This window comes from Carcharodon carcharias, chromosome 12, assembly GCF_017639515.1.
Source record: "Carcharodon carcharias isolate sCarCar2 chromosome 12, sCarCar2.pri, whole genome shotgun sequence".
Classification (NCBI taxonomy): Eukaryota; Metazoa; Chordata; class Chondrichthyes; order Lamniformes; family Lamnidae; genus Carcharodon; species Carcharodon carcharias.
The window spans coordinates 66,258,770-66,272,738 of record NC_054478.1 but is presented as its reverse complement, the minus strand read 5'-3'; the positions used below and the strand labels follow the sequence as shown (position 1 = coordinate 66,272,738).

Genomic DNA, 13,969 nt, shown 5'->3' with positions numbered 1-13,969 from the left:
CCCCCCAAAACCTCCTCCCTCTCACCTTGAACTTATGCCCCCTTGTGACTGACCCTTCAACTAAGGGGAACAGCTGCTTCCTATCCACCCTGTCCATGCCCCTCATAACCTTGCACACCTCAATCAGGTCACCCCTCAGTCTTCTCTGCTCCAGTGAAAACAAACCAAGTCTATCCAACCTCTCTTCATAACTTAAATATTTCATCCCAGGCAACATCCTGATGAATCTCCTCTGCACCCCCTCCAGTGCAATCACATCCTTCCTATAATGTGGCAACTAGAACTGCACACAGTACTCCAGCTGTGGCCTCATCAAGGTTCTATACAACTCCAACATGACCTCCCTACTTTTGTATTCTATGCCTCGATTGATAAAGGCAAAGGTCCCAAATGCCTTTTTCACCACCCCATTAACATGCCCCTCCGTCTTCAGAGATCTATGGACATACACGCCAAGGTCCCTTTGTTCCTCAGAACTTCCTAGTTTCATGCCGTTCATTGAATACTTCCTTGTCAAATTATTCCTTCCAAAGTGTATCACTTCACACTTTTCAGGGTTAAATTCCATCTGCCACTTATCTGCCCATTTGACCATCCCGTCCATATCTTCCTGTAGCCCAAGACACTTAACCTCACTGTTAGCTACCCGGCCAATCTTTGTGTCAACTGCAAACTTACTAATGCTACCCCGCACATAGTCATCTATGTTGTTTATATAATAGACAAATAATAGGGGAACCAGCACAGATCCCTGTGGTAAGCCATTGGACACTAGCTTCCAGTCACTGTAGCATCCTTCTGTCATCACCCTCTGTCTCCTACAACTAAGCCAATTTTGAATCCACATTATCAAGTTACCCTGTATCCCATGTGCCTTTGCCTTCTCTATCAATCTCCCATGTGGGACCTTGTCAAAGGCTTTGCTGAAATCCATATAAACTACATCAACTGCACTACCCTCATCTACACACCTGGTCACCGCCTCAAAAAATTCAATCAAATTTGTTAGGCATGACCTCCCTCTGACAAAGCCATGCTGACTATTCCTGATCAAATCTTGTCTCTCCAGGTGGAGATAGATTCTCTCCTTCAGAGTTTTCTCCAATAGCTTCCCTACCACTGATGTGAGACTCACTGGTCTGTAGTTCCCTGGCTTATCTCTACAACCCTTCTTAAATAGCGGAACAACATTAGCTGTTCTCCAGTCCTCTGCCCCCTGCCCCCCGCCCCCCGGTGGCCAGAGAGGAATTAAAAATTTGGGTCAGAGCCCCTGCGATCTCCTCCCTTGCCTCCCTCATCGGTCTGGGACATACATCATCCAGACCTGGAGATTTGTCCACTTTTAAGCCTGCCAATACCTTGTCACTCCCTATATCAATTTGCTCAAGAACCTCGCAGTCTCTCTTCCCGAGTTCAATACCTTCTTCCTCATTCTCTTGGGTGAAGACAGATGTGAAGTATTCGTTCAACACTCTACCGATGTCCTCTGGCTCCACCCATAGATTGCCACCTTGGTCCCTTATGGGCCCTACTCTTTCCCTGGTTATCCTCTTCCCATTGATATACTTATAGAATATCTTGGGATTTTCCCTACTTTTACCAGCCAGAGCTTTCTCATATCCCCTCTTTGCTCTCTGAATTGCTTTCTGAAGCTCCACCCTGCACTTTCTGTACTTCACGAATGCCTCCGCTGATTTGCTTCCCTTGTACCTTCTAAAAGCCTCTCTTTTATTTCTCATTGTACCCTTAATATCTCTGGTCATCCATGGTTCTCTGGGCTTGTTACTCCTTCCTATCACCCTAGAGGGAACGTGTTGAGCCTATACGATCCCCATTTCCTTTTTGAACGTCCCCAACTGCTCCACTGTAAATTTTCCCACAAGTAGCGGTTCCCAGTCTACCTTGGCCAGATCCTGCCTTATTTTACTAAAATCCGCTCTGCCCCAATCCAAAACATTTATTTGCAACTTGTCTATTTCTTTGTCCATAACAAGCTTAAATTGTACCATGTTGTGGTCACTATCACTAAAATGCTCCCCCACCACCACCTCAGCCACCAGTCTGGCTTCATTCCCCAGAATTGGGTCCAGTACTACCTTGTTTCCTCTTTGGTAGGGGATGTAACCCATGTCCACGTATCCACTTCATTCACCACTGGTCATATGGTTAAGACTACGAACACTTCAGAAGGTAATCCTACCTCAACAATTTACATTTGCTTTCTGTTATTTATCACAATAGCTACTAAGGTTGTAGGTTTCTCTACGAATTTTTTTTCTTTGTTTCCAATCTTCACCTTCAGACAACAGTTTTCTGCGATTGTGTTATACTCCAGGAAACCAGTTGGTAAAGGATGATACTGGAGCTAATCTTTACTCTTACATTTATTTACAGAGTGAAACATCACAAGCATGTATTTTCTAACTCAACCCCACAGTAAATGTCTCTTTTAGTATGCTCAAGTGAAACCCCAATTAATGCCCTTCACTTAATATATTTAAACACAGCTGATCTACAATTAGCATCCTTCCTGCTGAAATAGGATGGCTATCTTTTGCAGCATTTAAGACAGAACTCGAAGTGGGACTGGGATTGGGTTCATTAACTGACATGCCGAGCCAGTAGATTGTGATGATTAAATCAAGTTCCGTTTTTGCCCAGGGGATTTTTACTGGTTTTATCAGCACAAAGGTTATGTATGGTGACTGGATAAATCAAATGATGCTTTTAATTGCATGAAATTCTTAGCTTTCACTGGTGGTGTGAGGATTACATTCAACATTTTTCTATTCTGTGAAAAGCTGAACTTGTCCTGTTAATAAGTAAGCAGAAGCTTGCAAGCTGAGATGTCTGAAAGCAAGCTACTGAACTATGCAGAGTTGGTGGCTGAGTACAGAAATGCTCAAATTGTGACCAATTTGCATTTGAAATGGATTTGAAGTTTTGAGAGAATAGGAATGAGGAAGCTCTTGAGGCTGGAATAGGAGAACAAAGGGATAGTGTGAAAAAGTGCTTAACAGAGAGAGCACTGGTGTGGATTATTGTCAAGTGAGAATGAGATTAAGGAAAAATTTCTGCAGAAAAGAGGATTGTGATCAGTGTCTCCACGAGCTGTCTCCCTGGGTAGAGGAGTATTATTGAGGAAATGCCTCACAGTACTTCACATGAGGTGGTGATTTTCCTATTTGTGTGATGTAGGTATCATAGATTTTAAATGTATGCAGTGACCTACCATATTTACTACTTCAAATAAGATGATATTAATGTATCTTCCACATGATTGTTGATTATGTTGTGGAACAGATTAACCACATGGATGGTTGAACAAGGAAGTGGGATACATCTACCCTTATGAACCTGAGCAATCTCACTATCAGCCTTGCCTGTCAACTCAGTCTTCAGAACATTTGAGGATTGAACCCTACCCATGTTACTACCACCACTTTCCAATTCGCAGATCCTTGTATTTAAACTCCTGACTTAATGTAGTTAAGTCCAGATTTACTGCACCTTAAAATTAATAGATGGAAAATCAAGAATTGGGATTGTGCACTGTCTGTTTATGTGCTCCCAGCATGCAGAAGTGCAAAAGCCAAACTTGAACTGTTAGTGAGAATTTCAAAATATACAGTTTTAATAATACACACAAATTTCCATAACCAAGTAAAAATGACCTTATAATTTCTTTAATTACAGTTTCCAAATTGTTATTTTTTAAAAAAATCCTTAAGCTTCAAACTGTCGAGGAAGAATATTTTAACTGAATTTTGATCAATAATAAAGCGGCAATGAATTAAAAATATCAATTTTCAACAAAATTGTATTTTTTCTTTCCTAACAGTTTTATGCAAAATTTATCTGGATAATTCATAATAGAAAAATAAAACCATCCTTACTGTATATTAAATAAATAAACAAAGCAAGCACTGCTACCTTAACATTATACTTTGTCAAGATTTAGCATACAAATCCCCTTTTCCTTCCTAATTCCACCCAAGATTCCCTTTATACATCACGAGATGTTGAGGATTTGTTCATTTTGCCCTTTTGGATTTCACTAAGTATGCCACAGCTATCTGGAATTCAATTTGATTTCTCCTCAGTGTTCCATCTATTCTCCGAGGTATTTGATTTTATGGAGACCCTTCTGTTAGCTTTTGGTGTGATCCTCCAACTGGGCTTCTCAGCTTAATCTTAGGCTTCATTGCATTCACGCTTAGTGATTTAAAACCTAGGAAAACCCTGGCTCCTAATAGCCTCTATGCTCCTTGGTTTGATTTGGGACAGACGCAGCTCTTGGCAGGCTCTTTCTCTCTCTGCCTTCTTCAAGCCAGCTCCTTGTTTTCACCATGAGGGTTAATGTAGATGTCATATTCTAGCTCTAAGCTAGGTAAATCTTCCAGCCTTTGTTCCCCTCATGAGGCCTGTCTCTAAACTGAACTGCTGACTGCCTGCTTCTGTGAGTAAAAGCACACACACATGGATAAATAAAGGAACTTCCCTAACCCCTGCAGTCCATCTCCATGGCATACTTGGGACGTTCCAAAGAGAAATGTAAATTAACTATCCTTTACCTTCAAAACCAAATTTTTTGATTCTGGGACCCACTTGAATAATTCTTCGTGTATCTCTAATTAACTTAATGACCCTCTCCTCTAAACATGCCGGTTCCACCAGGGAGCACTCTGATTTGCAAAGATGCTTTTAGCTTCTTTGATCTGGAAACTACATGGATAATCTAAATGCCTTATTGACATAACTGTAGACCTACCAAAAGCTTAAAGGTAGGTCATATATTGTTTAAGTTTTATCACTTTTTAATCCTAGCCCCCTTAAATAAACCTAGTTTACCCTTTCAACTGCAGTCACCCCAAGTCTGTTTACCTGTTGTTCAACCAAGTGTTTCCATTCCATCTATATTTAACACTTTAATTCCAAAAACTAAAAGTTATACCTCTAAAACACATGAATTATGGAATCAGATATTTGCAACAATGCACTGATGTCATTGAAAACTGTATTTCTGTTGAAAGCTAAAATATCTAGTTGCAGCACAAGCCTTTGAGACTGGCCTTGGTCTTAAGTAGGAATGAAGATTTAGTTGATGAATTTAATCACTTTATTGTGGAATATGTAATTTTTTCATGGTTTTATTTTATTTCAGCACACTAGTTTGAGTATTAGAAATTTAGTTGCTGAGGGGGAAAAATGGCAGCTGAAGATGTTGTTTTCCCACAAACATTTTGATTGATTTGGCACGTTCATCAATTAAAATGTCGTAATATGTTAACTTGTTCAGGTAGGGATTTGTCATAAGTGTTGACATATGGATTTCAATTAGAATGTTAACTCTGGATATAAGAGCATGACAAAGAAAGTAAGGTTTCTGGACATAAACATGGATTACCTTGTGTAGATTGGAGCAAATATCCACAATAACTAAGAAAGATGCACTTAAGGGGAAGCTAGATAAGTACATGACACAGGAAGTCATAGAAGATAATGTTGTTAGGATTAGATGAGGAGGGTTGGGAGGAGACTTGTGTGGAGCATAAACCAGTTGGAACTTTTTCTGTGCTATATGTTCGATGCATCTTGCATTTATGCAGCACCTTCCACATCCTCAAGACTTCCCAAAGCTATTTACAGCAAAAAAATTCATTTTGAAATGTGGTTTCTGTTATTTTGTAGACAAATAAGCATCAGTGAGATGCCAGAATGTTGGGAAAATTTTCCTTTTTTTTGATACAATCTTTTATATTCACTTGAGCAGGTAGATGGGACGGCCTTGGTTTACTAACTCATTGAAAAACAGAACCTCTGACAATGCCCTCAGCACTGCTGTCATTCAGAAGACTGTTGATTGTCGTGAAGATATCAATGGTCATGAGTGCATCTGATAGAGGAAAGATGAACATTAGCCAGAGTCTATGTTGGCTGAGTTCAGTTAAATAGTGATGAAGTTAATTTGTTACAGATGCATTCTAGTTTGTATCTGTCAAAGCATGATCAGTATAGATACTTCAGTTTCATAAATGTAAATCTGCAAGGAAGTGGAGTGAAGCTAAAGGGCAAGAATAAGATCAGTCTCATGTAGTCTTTCTTATTTATATGTATAAAAAAAACATACTATAAATTAGTTAGCAAAATTGTCCAGTTTGCTGATGTTGCTCCCATTGCATTTTTTAATGCAGTGATATTTAATTTTTTTCTTACATGTTTAGGGTATAATCTCAATCCCATTGCAATAAGTAAAGCAGCAATATTCTATTTCTGTAACAAATTGTAGGTGAGTCGATTGTTGATTTTGGGAGGAGCCAGCGTGAACTACCGAACTGAGGCCTTGAACAATGCACCCATCCTATGTGTTCAGTCACATCTTGGTCATCAGGAAATGGTAAATCTGCTGCTTGAATTTGGAGCTGAAGTTGACCATATTTCTGAAAGTGGTATTACCCCCTGCTGTCATGCTGCAGCTGCAGGACACCTGAATATTGTGACTCTTCTGTGCAAGAAAGGAGCAAAGGTAAGAGGATGCTAACCTTTTAACTGATGCTTTTATTGGTGATTGATAAAATATGTATTTGAGCACACAAAATATTCCCCAAAATTAGTATGTATATCTTTGTCAGTGGCAGTATGTGGCTTCTCCCAAACCATCAAAATTACAGTATTTAAGAGGAACCAAATGATATGCAGTCTAAGCCTAAAATTGCAGAAGTCATACAGGACAATTTATTGAGTATTGCTGACAAAAGACATTTTGTTGAAGCTTTTTGTCTAGCACTCACGAGGACGATTGTAAGAATACCAATATCAGGGAAGCAACAACTTTATACAGTATAAGAGGAGCGTACTGCTTGGTTGGCAAGAGGTATATTCTGAAGAGTGCAAGGTGAAAAGCTTCGACAAAATTTATTTCAACAATACTCAAGTTCTTTATTACCAAAGAACAATTTATTATGTCTTATGACTGCAAGTTAGGAAAAATAACCAAACAAGTTGAATGAATACGTCACATTCCTCTTCATCCAAGAGAATGAGGATGAAAGTATGGAACTCAGGGAGATAGACTGCGAAGTTCCTGAGCAAATTGATATAGGGAGTGACAAAGTATTGGAAGTGTTGGCAGGCTTAAGAGTGGACAAATCTCCAGGTCCAGATGATTTGTGTCCCAGATTGCTGAGGGAGGCAAGGGAGGAGATCGCAGGGGCTCTGATCCAAATTTTTAATTCCTCTCTGGCTACAGGGGAGGTGCCAAAGGACTGAAGAACAGCTAATGTGGTTCCGCTATTTAAGAAGGGTTGCAGAGATAAGCCAGGGAACTACAGACCAGTGAGTCTTATGTCAGTGGTAGGGAAACTATTGGAGAAAATCTATCTCCACTTAGAGAGGCAAGGTTTGATCAGGGATAGTCGGCATGGCTTTGTCAGAGGGAGGTCATGACTAACAAATTTGATTGAATTTTTTGAGGTGACCAGGTGTGTAGATGAGGGTAGTGCAGTTGATGTATTTTATATGGATTTCAGCAAAGCCTTTGACAAGGTCCCACATGGGAGGCTGATAAAGAAGGCAAACACACATGGGATACAGGGTAACTTGATAATGTGGATTCAAAATTGGCTTAGTTGTAGGAGACAGAGGGTGATGACAGAAGGATGCTATAGTGGCTGGAAGCCAGTGTCCAATGGCACACCACAGGGATCTGTGCTGGTTCCCCTATTATTTGTCATTTATATAAACGACATAGATGACTATGTGTAGGGTAGGATTAGCAAGTTTGCGGATGACACAAAGATTGGCCGGGTGGGTAACAGTGAGTTTAAGTGCCTTGGGCTACAGGAAGATATAGACGGGATGGTCAAATGGGCAGATAAGTGGCAGATGGAATTTAACCCTGAAAAGTGAGAGGTGATACACTTTGGAAGGAATAATTTGACAAGGAAGTATTCAATGAATGGCATGACACTAGGAAGTTCTGAGGAACAAAGGGACCTTGGCGTGTGTGTCCATAGATCTCTGAAGATGGAGGGGCATGTTAGTGGGGTGGTGAAAAAGGCATATGGGACACTTGCCTTTATCAATCAAGGCATAGAGATGAGGACTTTGGGACAGGCAGCCAGCAGCACCTAGAGGAGAGTCTGAGAGGAGGACTCTGGGACAGGCAGCCAGCAGCACCTAGAGGAGAGTCTGAGAGGAGGACTCTGGGACAGGCAGCCAGCAGCACCTAGAGGAGAGTCTGAGAGGAGGACTCTGGGACAGGCAGCCAGCAGCACCTAGAGGACTCGGGAGTTGAAAAGGAACGCGAGAGGAGCCGGGAGTTGAAGTGGAGCGCAAGAGGAGCACGAGAGGAGCCGGGATTTGAAGAGAATCGCGAGAGGATTCGGGAGTTGAAGAGAAGCTGGGAGAGCAGAGGTGTCCGAGGGAGTTCAGTGAGGAGGGAACAAGGTGATCCTTTGAGTACTGAGAGTATGGCTGGGTAAGCATTTACTACTTTTATTACTAATAGTCTTTAAGGTCTTATTTTGTGGTTCATCCTCTGTAAGGGCTATATTCTGTAACAATGAGGAGCAGGGAAGAAGGGCCCGAGAGTAATTGATATTAAATATCTTCCAAAATGTTTAATTTAATTTAAAGGGGTAAGTCACGGCAGGAGAACTCAAAGCTGTGGTGTGCTCCTCCTGCTGTGTGTGGGAAGCCGGGCATATTTCCAGTGCCCAGGGCCAGCATGTGTGCGGGAAGTGTCTCCAGCTGCAGCTCCTGGAAGCCTGGGTTTTGGAGCTGGAGCGGCGGCTAAGGACACTGGAGCATCTGCGTGGTGGAGAGTATCGTGGATGGCACATATAGAGAGGTGGTCACACCGCAGGCTGAGTCCACTGGCAGGAAGGGAATGGGTGACCACCAGGCAGAGCAAGAGGACTAGGCAGGCAGTGCAGGAATTTCCTGTGGCTATTCCCCTGCAAAACAGATATACCGCATTAGATACTGTTGGGGGGAATGGCCTCTCAGGAGAAAGCAACAGCCAAATTTGTTGCACCACGGTTGGCTCTGCTGCACAGAGGAGGAGTAAGAAGTATGGGCATGCAATAGTCATAGCGGATTCAATTGGAAGGGGAATAGATAGTCATTTCTGTGGCCACAAACGAGACTCCAGGATGGTATGCTGCCTCCCTGATGCTAGGGTCAAGGATATCTGAGAGCGGCTAGAGGACATTCTGAAGGGGGAAGGTGAACAGCCAGTGGCCATCGTACACATTGGTACAAACGACACAGGTAAAAAAAAAGGATGAGGTCCTAAAAGTAGAATATAGGGAGTTAGGAAGTAATTTGAAAAGTAGGACCTCAAAGGTAGTGATCTCAGGATTACTACCAGTGCCACGTGCCAGTCAGAGTAGAAATAGCAGGATATATCAGATGAATGCATGGTTGAAGAGATGGTTTGAAGGGGAAGGTTTCAGATTCCTGGGATATTGGGACCGGTTTTGGGGGAGGTGGGACCAGTGCAAACTGGACGGGTTACACCTGGGCAGGACAGGGACTGATGTCCTCAGGGGAACGTTTGCCAGAGTGGTTGGCGAGGGTTTAAACTAAAATGGCAGGGGAATGGGAACCTATGCAAGGAGTGAGAGGAAGGGGGAATCAAGGTCAAGAACAAAAGACAGAAAGCAGAATAAGAAAAGTGATAGAGAAATCAAGGGCAAGAATCAAACAGGGCCTCAGTGAAAAATAGTGGGAACGGGACAAGTAATGTTAAGATGATAAGCCCTAAGGCTTTGTGCCTTAATGCGAGGAGCATTCGCAATAAAGTGGATGAATTAACCACGCAAATAGATGTAAACAGGTATGATATAGTCGGGATTACGGAGACATGGCTACAGGGTGACTCGGGATGGGAACTGAACATCCAGGAGTATTCAGTATTTAGGAAGGGCAGACAAAAAGGAAAAGGCGATGGAGTTGTATTGCTAGTTAAAAGAGGAAATTAACGCAATAGAGAGGAAAGATATTAGCTCCGACGATGTGGAATCTGTATGAGCAGAGCTGAGAAACATTAAGGGGCAAAAAATTTTTGTGGGAGTTGTATATAGACCCCCAAGCTATAGTGGTGATGTTGGGAATGGCATTAAACAGGAAATTAGAGACGCATGGAGTAAAGGAATATCTGTAATTATGGGTGACTTTAATATGCATATAGATTGGGCAAATCAAATTAGTAACGATACCGCAGAGGAGGAATTCCTGGAGTGTATACGGGATGTTTTTCTGGACCAATACATTGAGGAACCAACGAGAGAACAGGCCATCTTCCACTGGCTATTGTGTAATGAGAAAGGAATAATTGGCAATTTAGTTGTGCGAGGCCCCTTGGGGATGAGCAACCATAATACGATAGAATTCTTCATCAAGTTGGAGAGTGACGTAGTTGATCCTGAGACTTGGATCCTGAATCTTAATAAGAGAAACTACGATGGTTTGAGGCGGGAGTTGGCTATGATATATTTGGAAACATTACTTAAAGGGATGAGGGTGGATAGGCAATGGCAAACATTCAAAGAGCGCATGGATGAACTGCGACAATTATTTATTCCTGTCTGGTGCAAAAGTAAAACAGGAAAGGTGGCCAAACCGTGGCTTACAAGGGAAATTAGAGATAGTATTAGATGCGAGGAAGAGGCAAACAAATTGGCCAGAAAAATCAACAGACCTGAGGATTGGGAGCAGTTTATAATTCAGCAAAGGAGGACCAAGGGATTGATTAAGAAGGGGCAAATAGGGTACGAGAGTAGGCTTGCAGGGAACATAAAAACTGACTGTAAAAGTTTCTATAGGTATGTGAAGAGAAAAAGATTGGGGAAGACAAATGTAGGTCCCTTGCAGTCAGAAACAGGGGAATTTATAATGGGGAACAAAGAAATGGCTGACCAACGAAATACATACTTTGGTTCTGTCTTCACAAAGGAGGACACTAATAACATACCAGAAATGTTGGGGAACACAAGGTTTAGTGAGAGGGAGGAACTGAAAGAAATCAGTGTTAGTAGGGAAATGGTGTTGGGGAAATTGATGGGATTGAAGGCCAGTAAGTCCTTGGGCCCTGATAATCTACATCCCAGAGTACTTAAGGAAGTGGCCCTAGAAATAGTGGATCCATTGGTGGTCATCTTCTGAGATTCTATAGACTCTGGACCAGTTCCTACAGATTGGAGGGAAGCTAATGTAACACCACAATTTAAAAAGGGAGGCAGAGAGAAAACAGGGAATTATAGACCAGTCAGCCTGACGTCGGTATTGGGGAAAATTCTAGACTCCATTAAAAAAGATTTAATAGCTGAGCACGTGGAAAACAGTGGTAGAATCGGACAGAGTCAGCATGGATTTATGAAAGGGAAATCATGCTTGACAAATCTACTGGAATTTTTTGAGGATGTAACTAGGAGAGTTGAAGAGGGGGAGCCAGTGGATGTGGTTTATTTGGACTTTCAGAAGCCTTTCGACAAAGTCCAGAGATTGGCGTGTAAAATTAAAGCGCATGGGATTCGGGGTAGTGTATTGAGGTGGATAGCAAACTGGTTGGCAGACAGGAAACAATGACTAGGAATAAACGAGTCTTTTTCTGAATGGCAGGCAGCGATTAGTGGGGTACCGCAGTGTTTGGTGCTGGGACCCCAGTTATTCACAATATATATTAATGATTTAGATGAGGTAATTAAATGTAATATCTCCAAATTTACAGATGATACAAAGCTGGGTGGGAGGGTGAGCTGTGAGGAGGATGCAGAGGTGCTTCAGTGCGATTTGGACAAGCTGAGTGAGTTGGCAAATGCATGGAAGACGCCGTATAATGTAGATAAATGTGAGGTTATCCATTTTGGTAACAAAAACAGGATGGCAGATTATTATCTGAATGGCTATAAACTGAGAGAGGGGACCTGGGTGTCCTCGTATACCAGCCGCTGAAGGTAAGCATGCAGTTGCAGCAGGCGGTAAAGAAGGCAAATGGTATGTTGGCCTTCATAGCCAGAGAAATCGAGTACAGGAACAGCAATGTCTTGCTGAGACCACACCTGGAATATTGTGTGCAGTTTTGGTCTCATTATTTGAGGAAGAATGCTCTTGCTATAGAGGGACTGCAGCGAGGTTTACCCAACTGATTCCTGCGATTGTGGGACTGACATATGAGGAGAGATTGAGTCGAAATAATCTTTAGGGCACTGGGGAAAAACCTCTGCTCAAATTCATGGAACTTTTTACATCCAGTAAAAAGGCAAATGTGGCATTCTGCCAATGCTGCATTGAAGTACCAAATAGATTGCCAGTTCTGTCGAAGGGTCATGAGGACTCGAAATGTCAACTCTTTTCTTCTCCACCAATGCTGCCAGACCAGCTGAGTTTTTCCAGGTAATTCTGTTTTTGTTTTTAAAAGGACAACTGTCTGATTTGAGTGAGTGCTACTGACTGAACCAAACTGATGCAACTATTTTTGTCTTATATCCCATTGCAAGAGTCATTCTCTGAACCGTGATTTCAAGCAAGCAGCTCTCTGAGAGTGAATGCAAAGAATGGAGGCACCCATGTTTTGACCTGTCTCTAAGCTGAATTGTCTACAATTGCATTTGTGTACTTTCTAGCAGGGTTCCCAGCTGCAGTCAAGAAATTAACCCGTCATTTTCTGCGTTCATGTAACTGTAATTAAAGAAGAATTTAAATACTGTTTCAATTCACTTTTTTTTCCCTTTTCTTTGCCTTTTTTCTCATAATGCAATCTTTCCTTTCCTTCTCTTTATTTCACTTTCTGTACTTGAATTCACCCAGCCTGATTCACTCATCATCTCCATTCTTTTTCCGTTTATTTCTCGATCCTTAAATCTCTAGTAAATTCTGGCCCATTGTTAGACTAATATCAGAGTTATGTGGCACAAATGGAGGCCAATCAGTTTTTGTACCAGTACCAACTCTTTGAAACAGCTTTCCAACTAGTCCCACTCACCAGCTTTTTCCCCATAGCCCTGAAAATGTTACCTGTTAAAGTATATCCATTTCAGAAGACACTATTGAGTCTCCTTCCACCATCCTTTCAGTCAGTGCATCGCTGATATGACAACTCGCAACATAAACATTTATCATCTACCATATGATGTATAAGTTTGAGATTGCACATACTGCTGCTTGGTACTGTACAACTCACGCTAGTAGGGCACCAAGTAGTGTAGCTGTTGAGAATAGATCCGTTGAAAATGTGGAAACCCTGATATATTTTTATTAGGTAAGGATATTAAGGGATATGGAGCCAAGGCTGGTAAATGGAAGTAGAATATAGATTTATTTTTAATTTGTTTGTGGGATGTGGGCATTGCTGACAAGGCCAACAGTTATTGCCCATCCCTAATTGCCCTTGAGAAGGTGGTGGTGATCTCCCTTCTAAACAGCTGAAGTTTGTGATTTAGGTGAACCCACAGTGTTGTTAGGAAGTTCCAGGATTTTGACATTGAAGAAACAGTGATATAGTTCCAAGTCAGAATTGTGTGTGACTTGGAGAGGAGCTTGCAACGTATGCTTGCTGCCTTTGTCTTTCGAGGTGGTAAAGTACATAGGTTTGGAAGGTGCTGTCAAAGGAGCCTTGGTGAGTTGCTGCATTGTATCTTGTAAATAGTGTACATTGTTGCTGTGGTGTGCTGGAGGAAATAAATTGAGATGATTAAGTAGTGAATAGAATGGAACTGAACATCATGCAGTCATCAGTGAATATCCCTACTTCTGACCTTGTGATGGAGGGAGGTTCATTGATGAAACAGCTGAAGATAGTTGAGCTTAGGATACATTCCTGAGGAACTTCAACAGAAATGTCTTGAGGCTGAGATGATTGGCTATCAACAACCGCAATTATCTTCCTTTGTGCTAGGCATGACTCCAACCAGTGGAAAATTTTCTTCCTGACTCCTATTGACTTCAGTTTTGCCAAGGCTCCATG

The 13,969-nt window shown here is 41.8% G+C and overlaps 1 protein-coding gene across 6 annotated transcripts in view; it reads left to right on the top strand.

The window, feature by feature from the left end:
* The window catches only part of tanc1a (tetratricopeptide repeat, ankyrin repeat and coiled-coil containing 1a), a 240,089-nt gene that overhangs the window by 189,170 nt on the left and 36,950 nt on the right, over nt 1–13,969 (top strand). For all 6 annotated transcript variants that reach the window (XM_041201802.1, XM_041201800.1, XM_041201801.1 and 3 more), the window contains one exon: nt 6,290–6,526. In XM_041201802.1, coding sequence (XP_041057736.1) covers nt 6,290–6,526 — 237 coding nt within the window. The remainder of the gene's footprint in view (nt 1–6,289; nt 6,527–13,969) is intronic.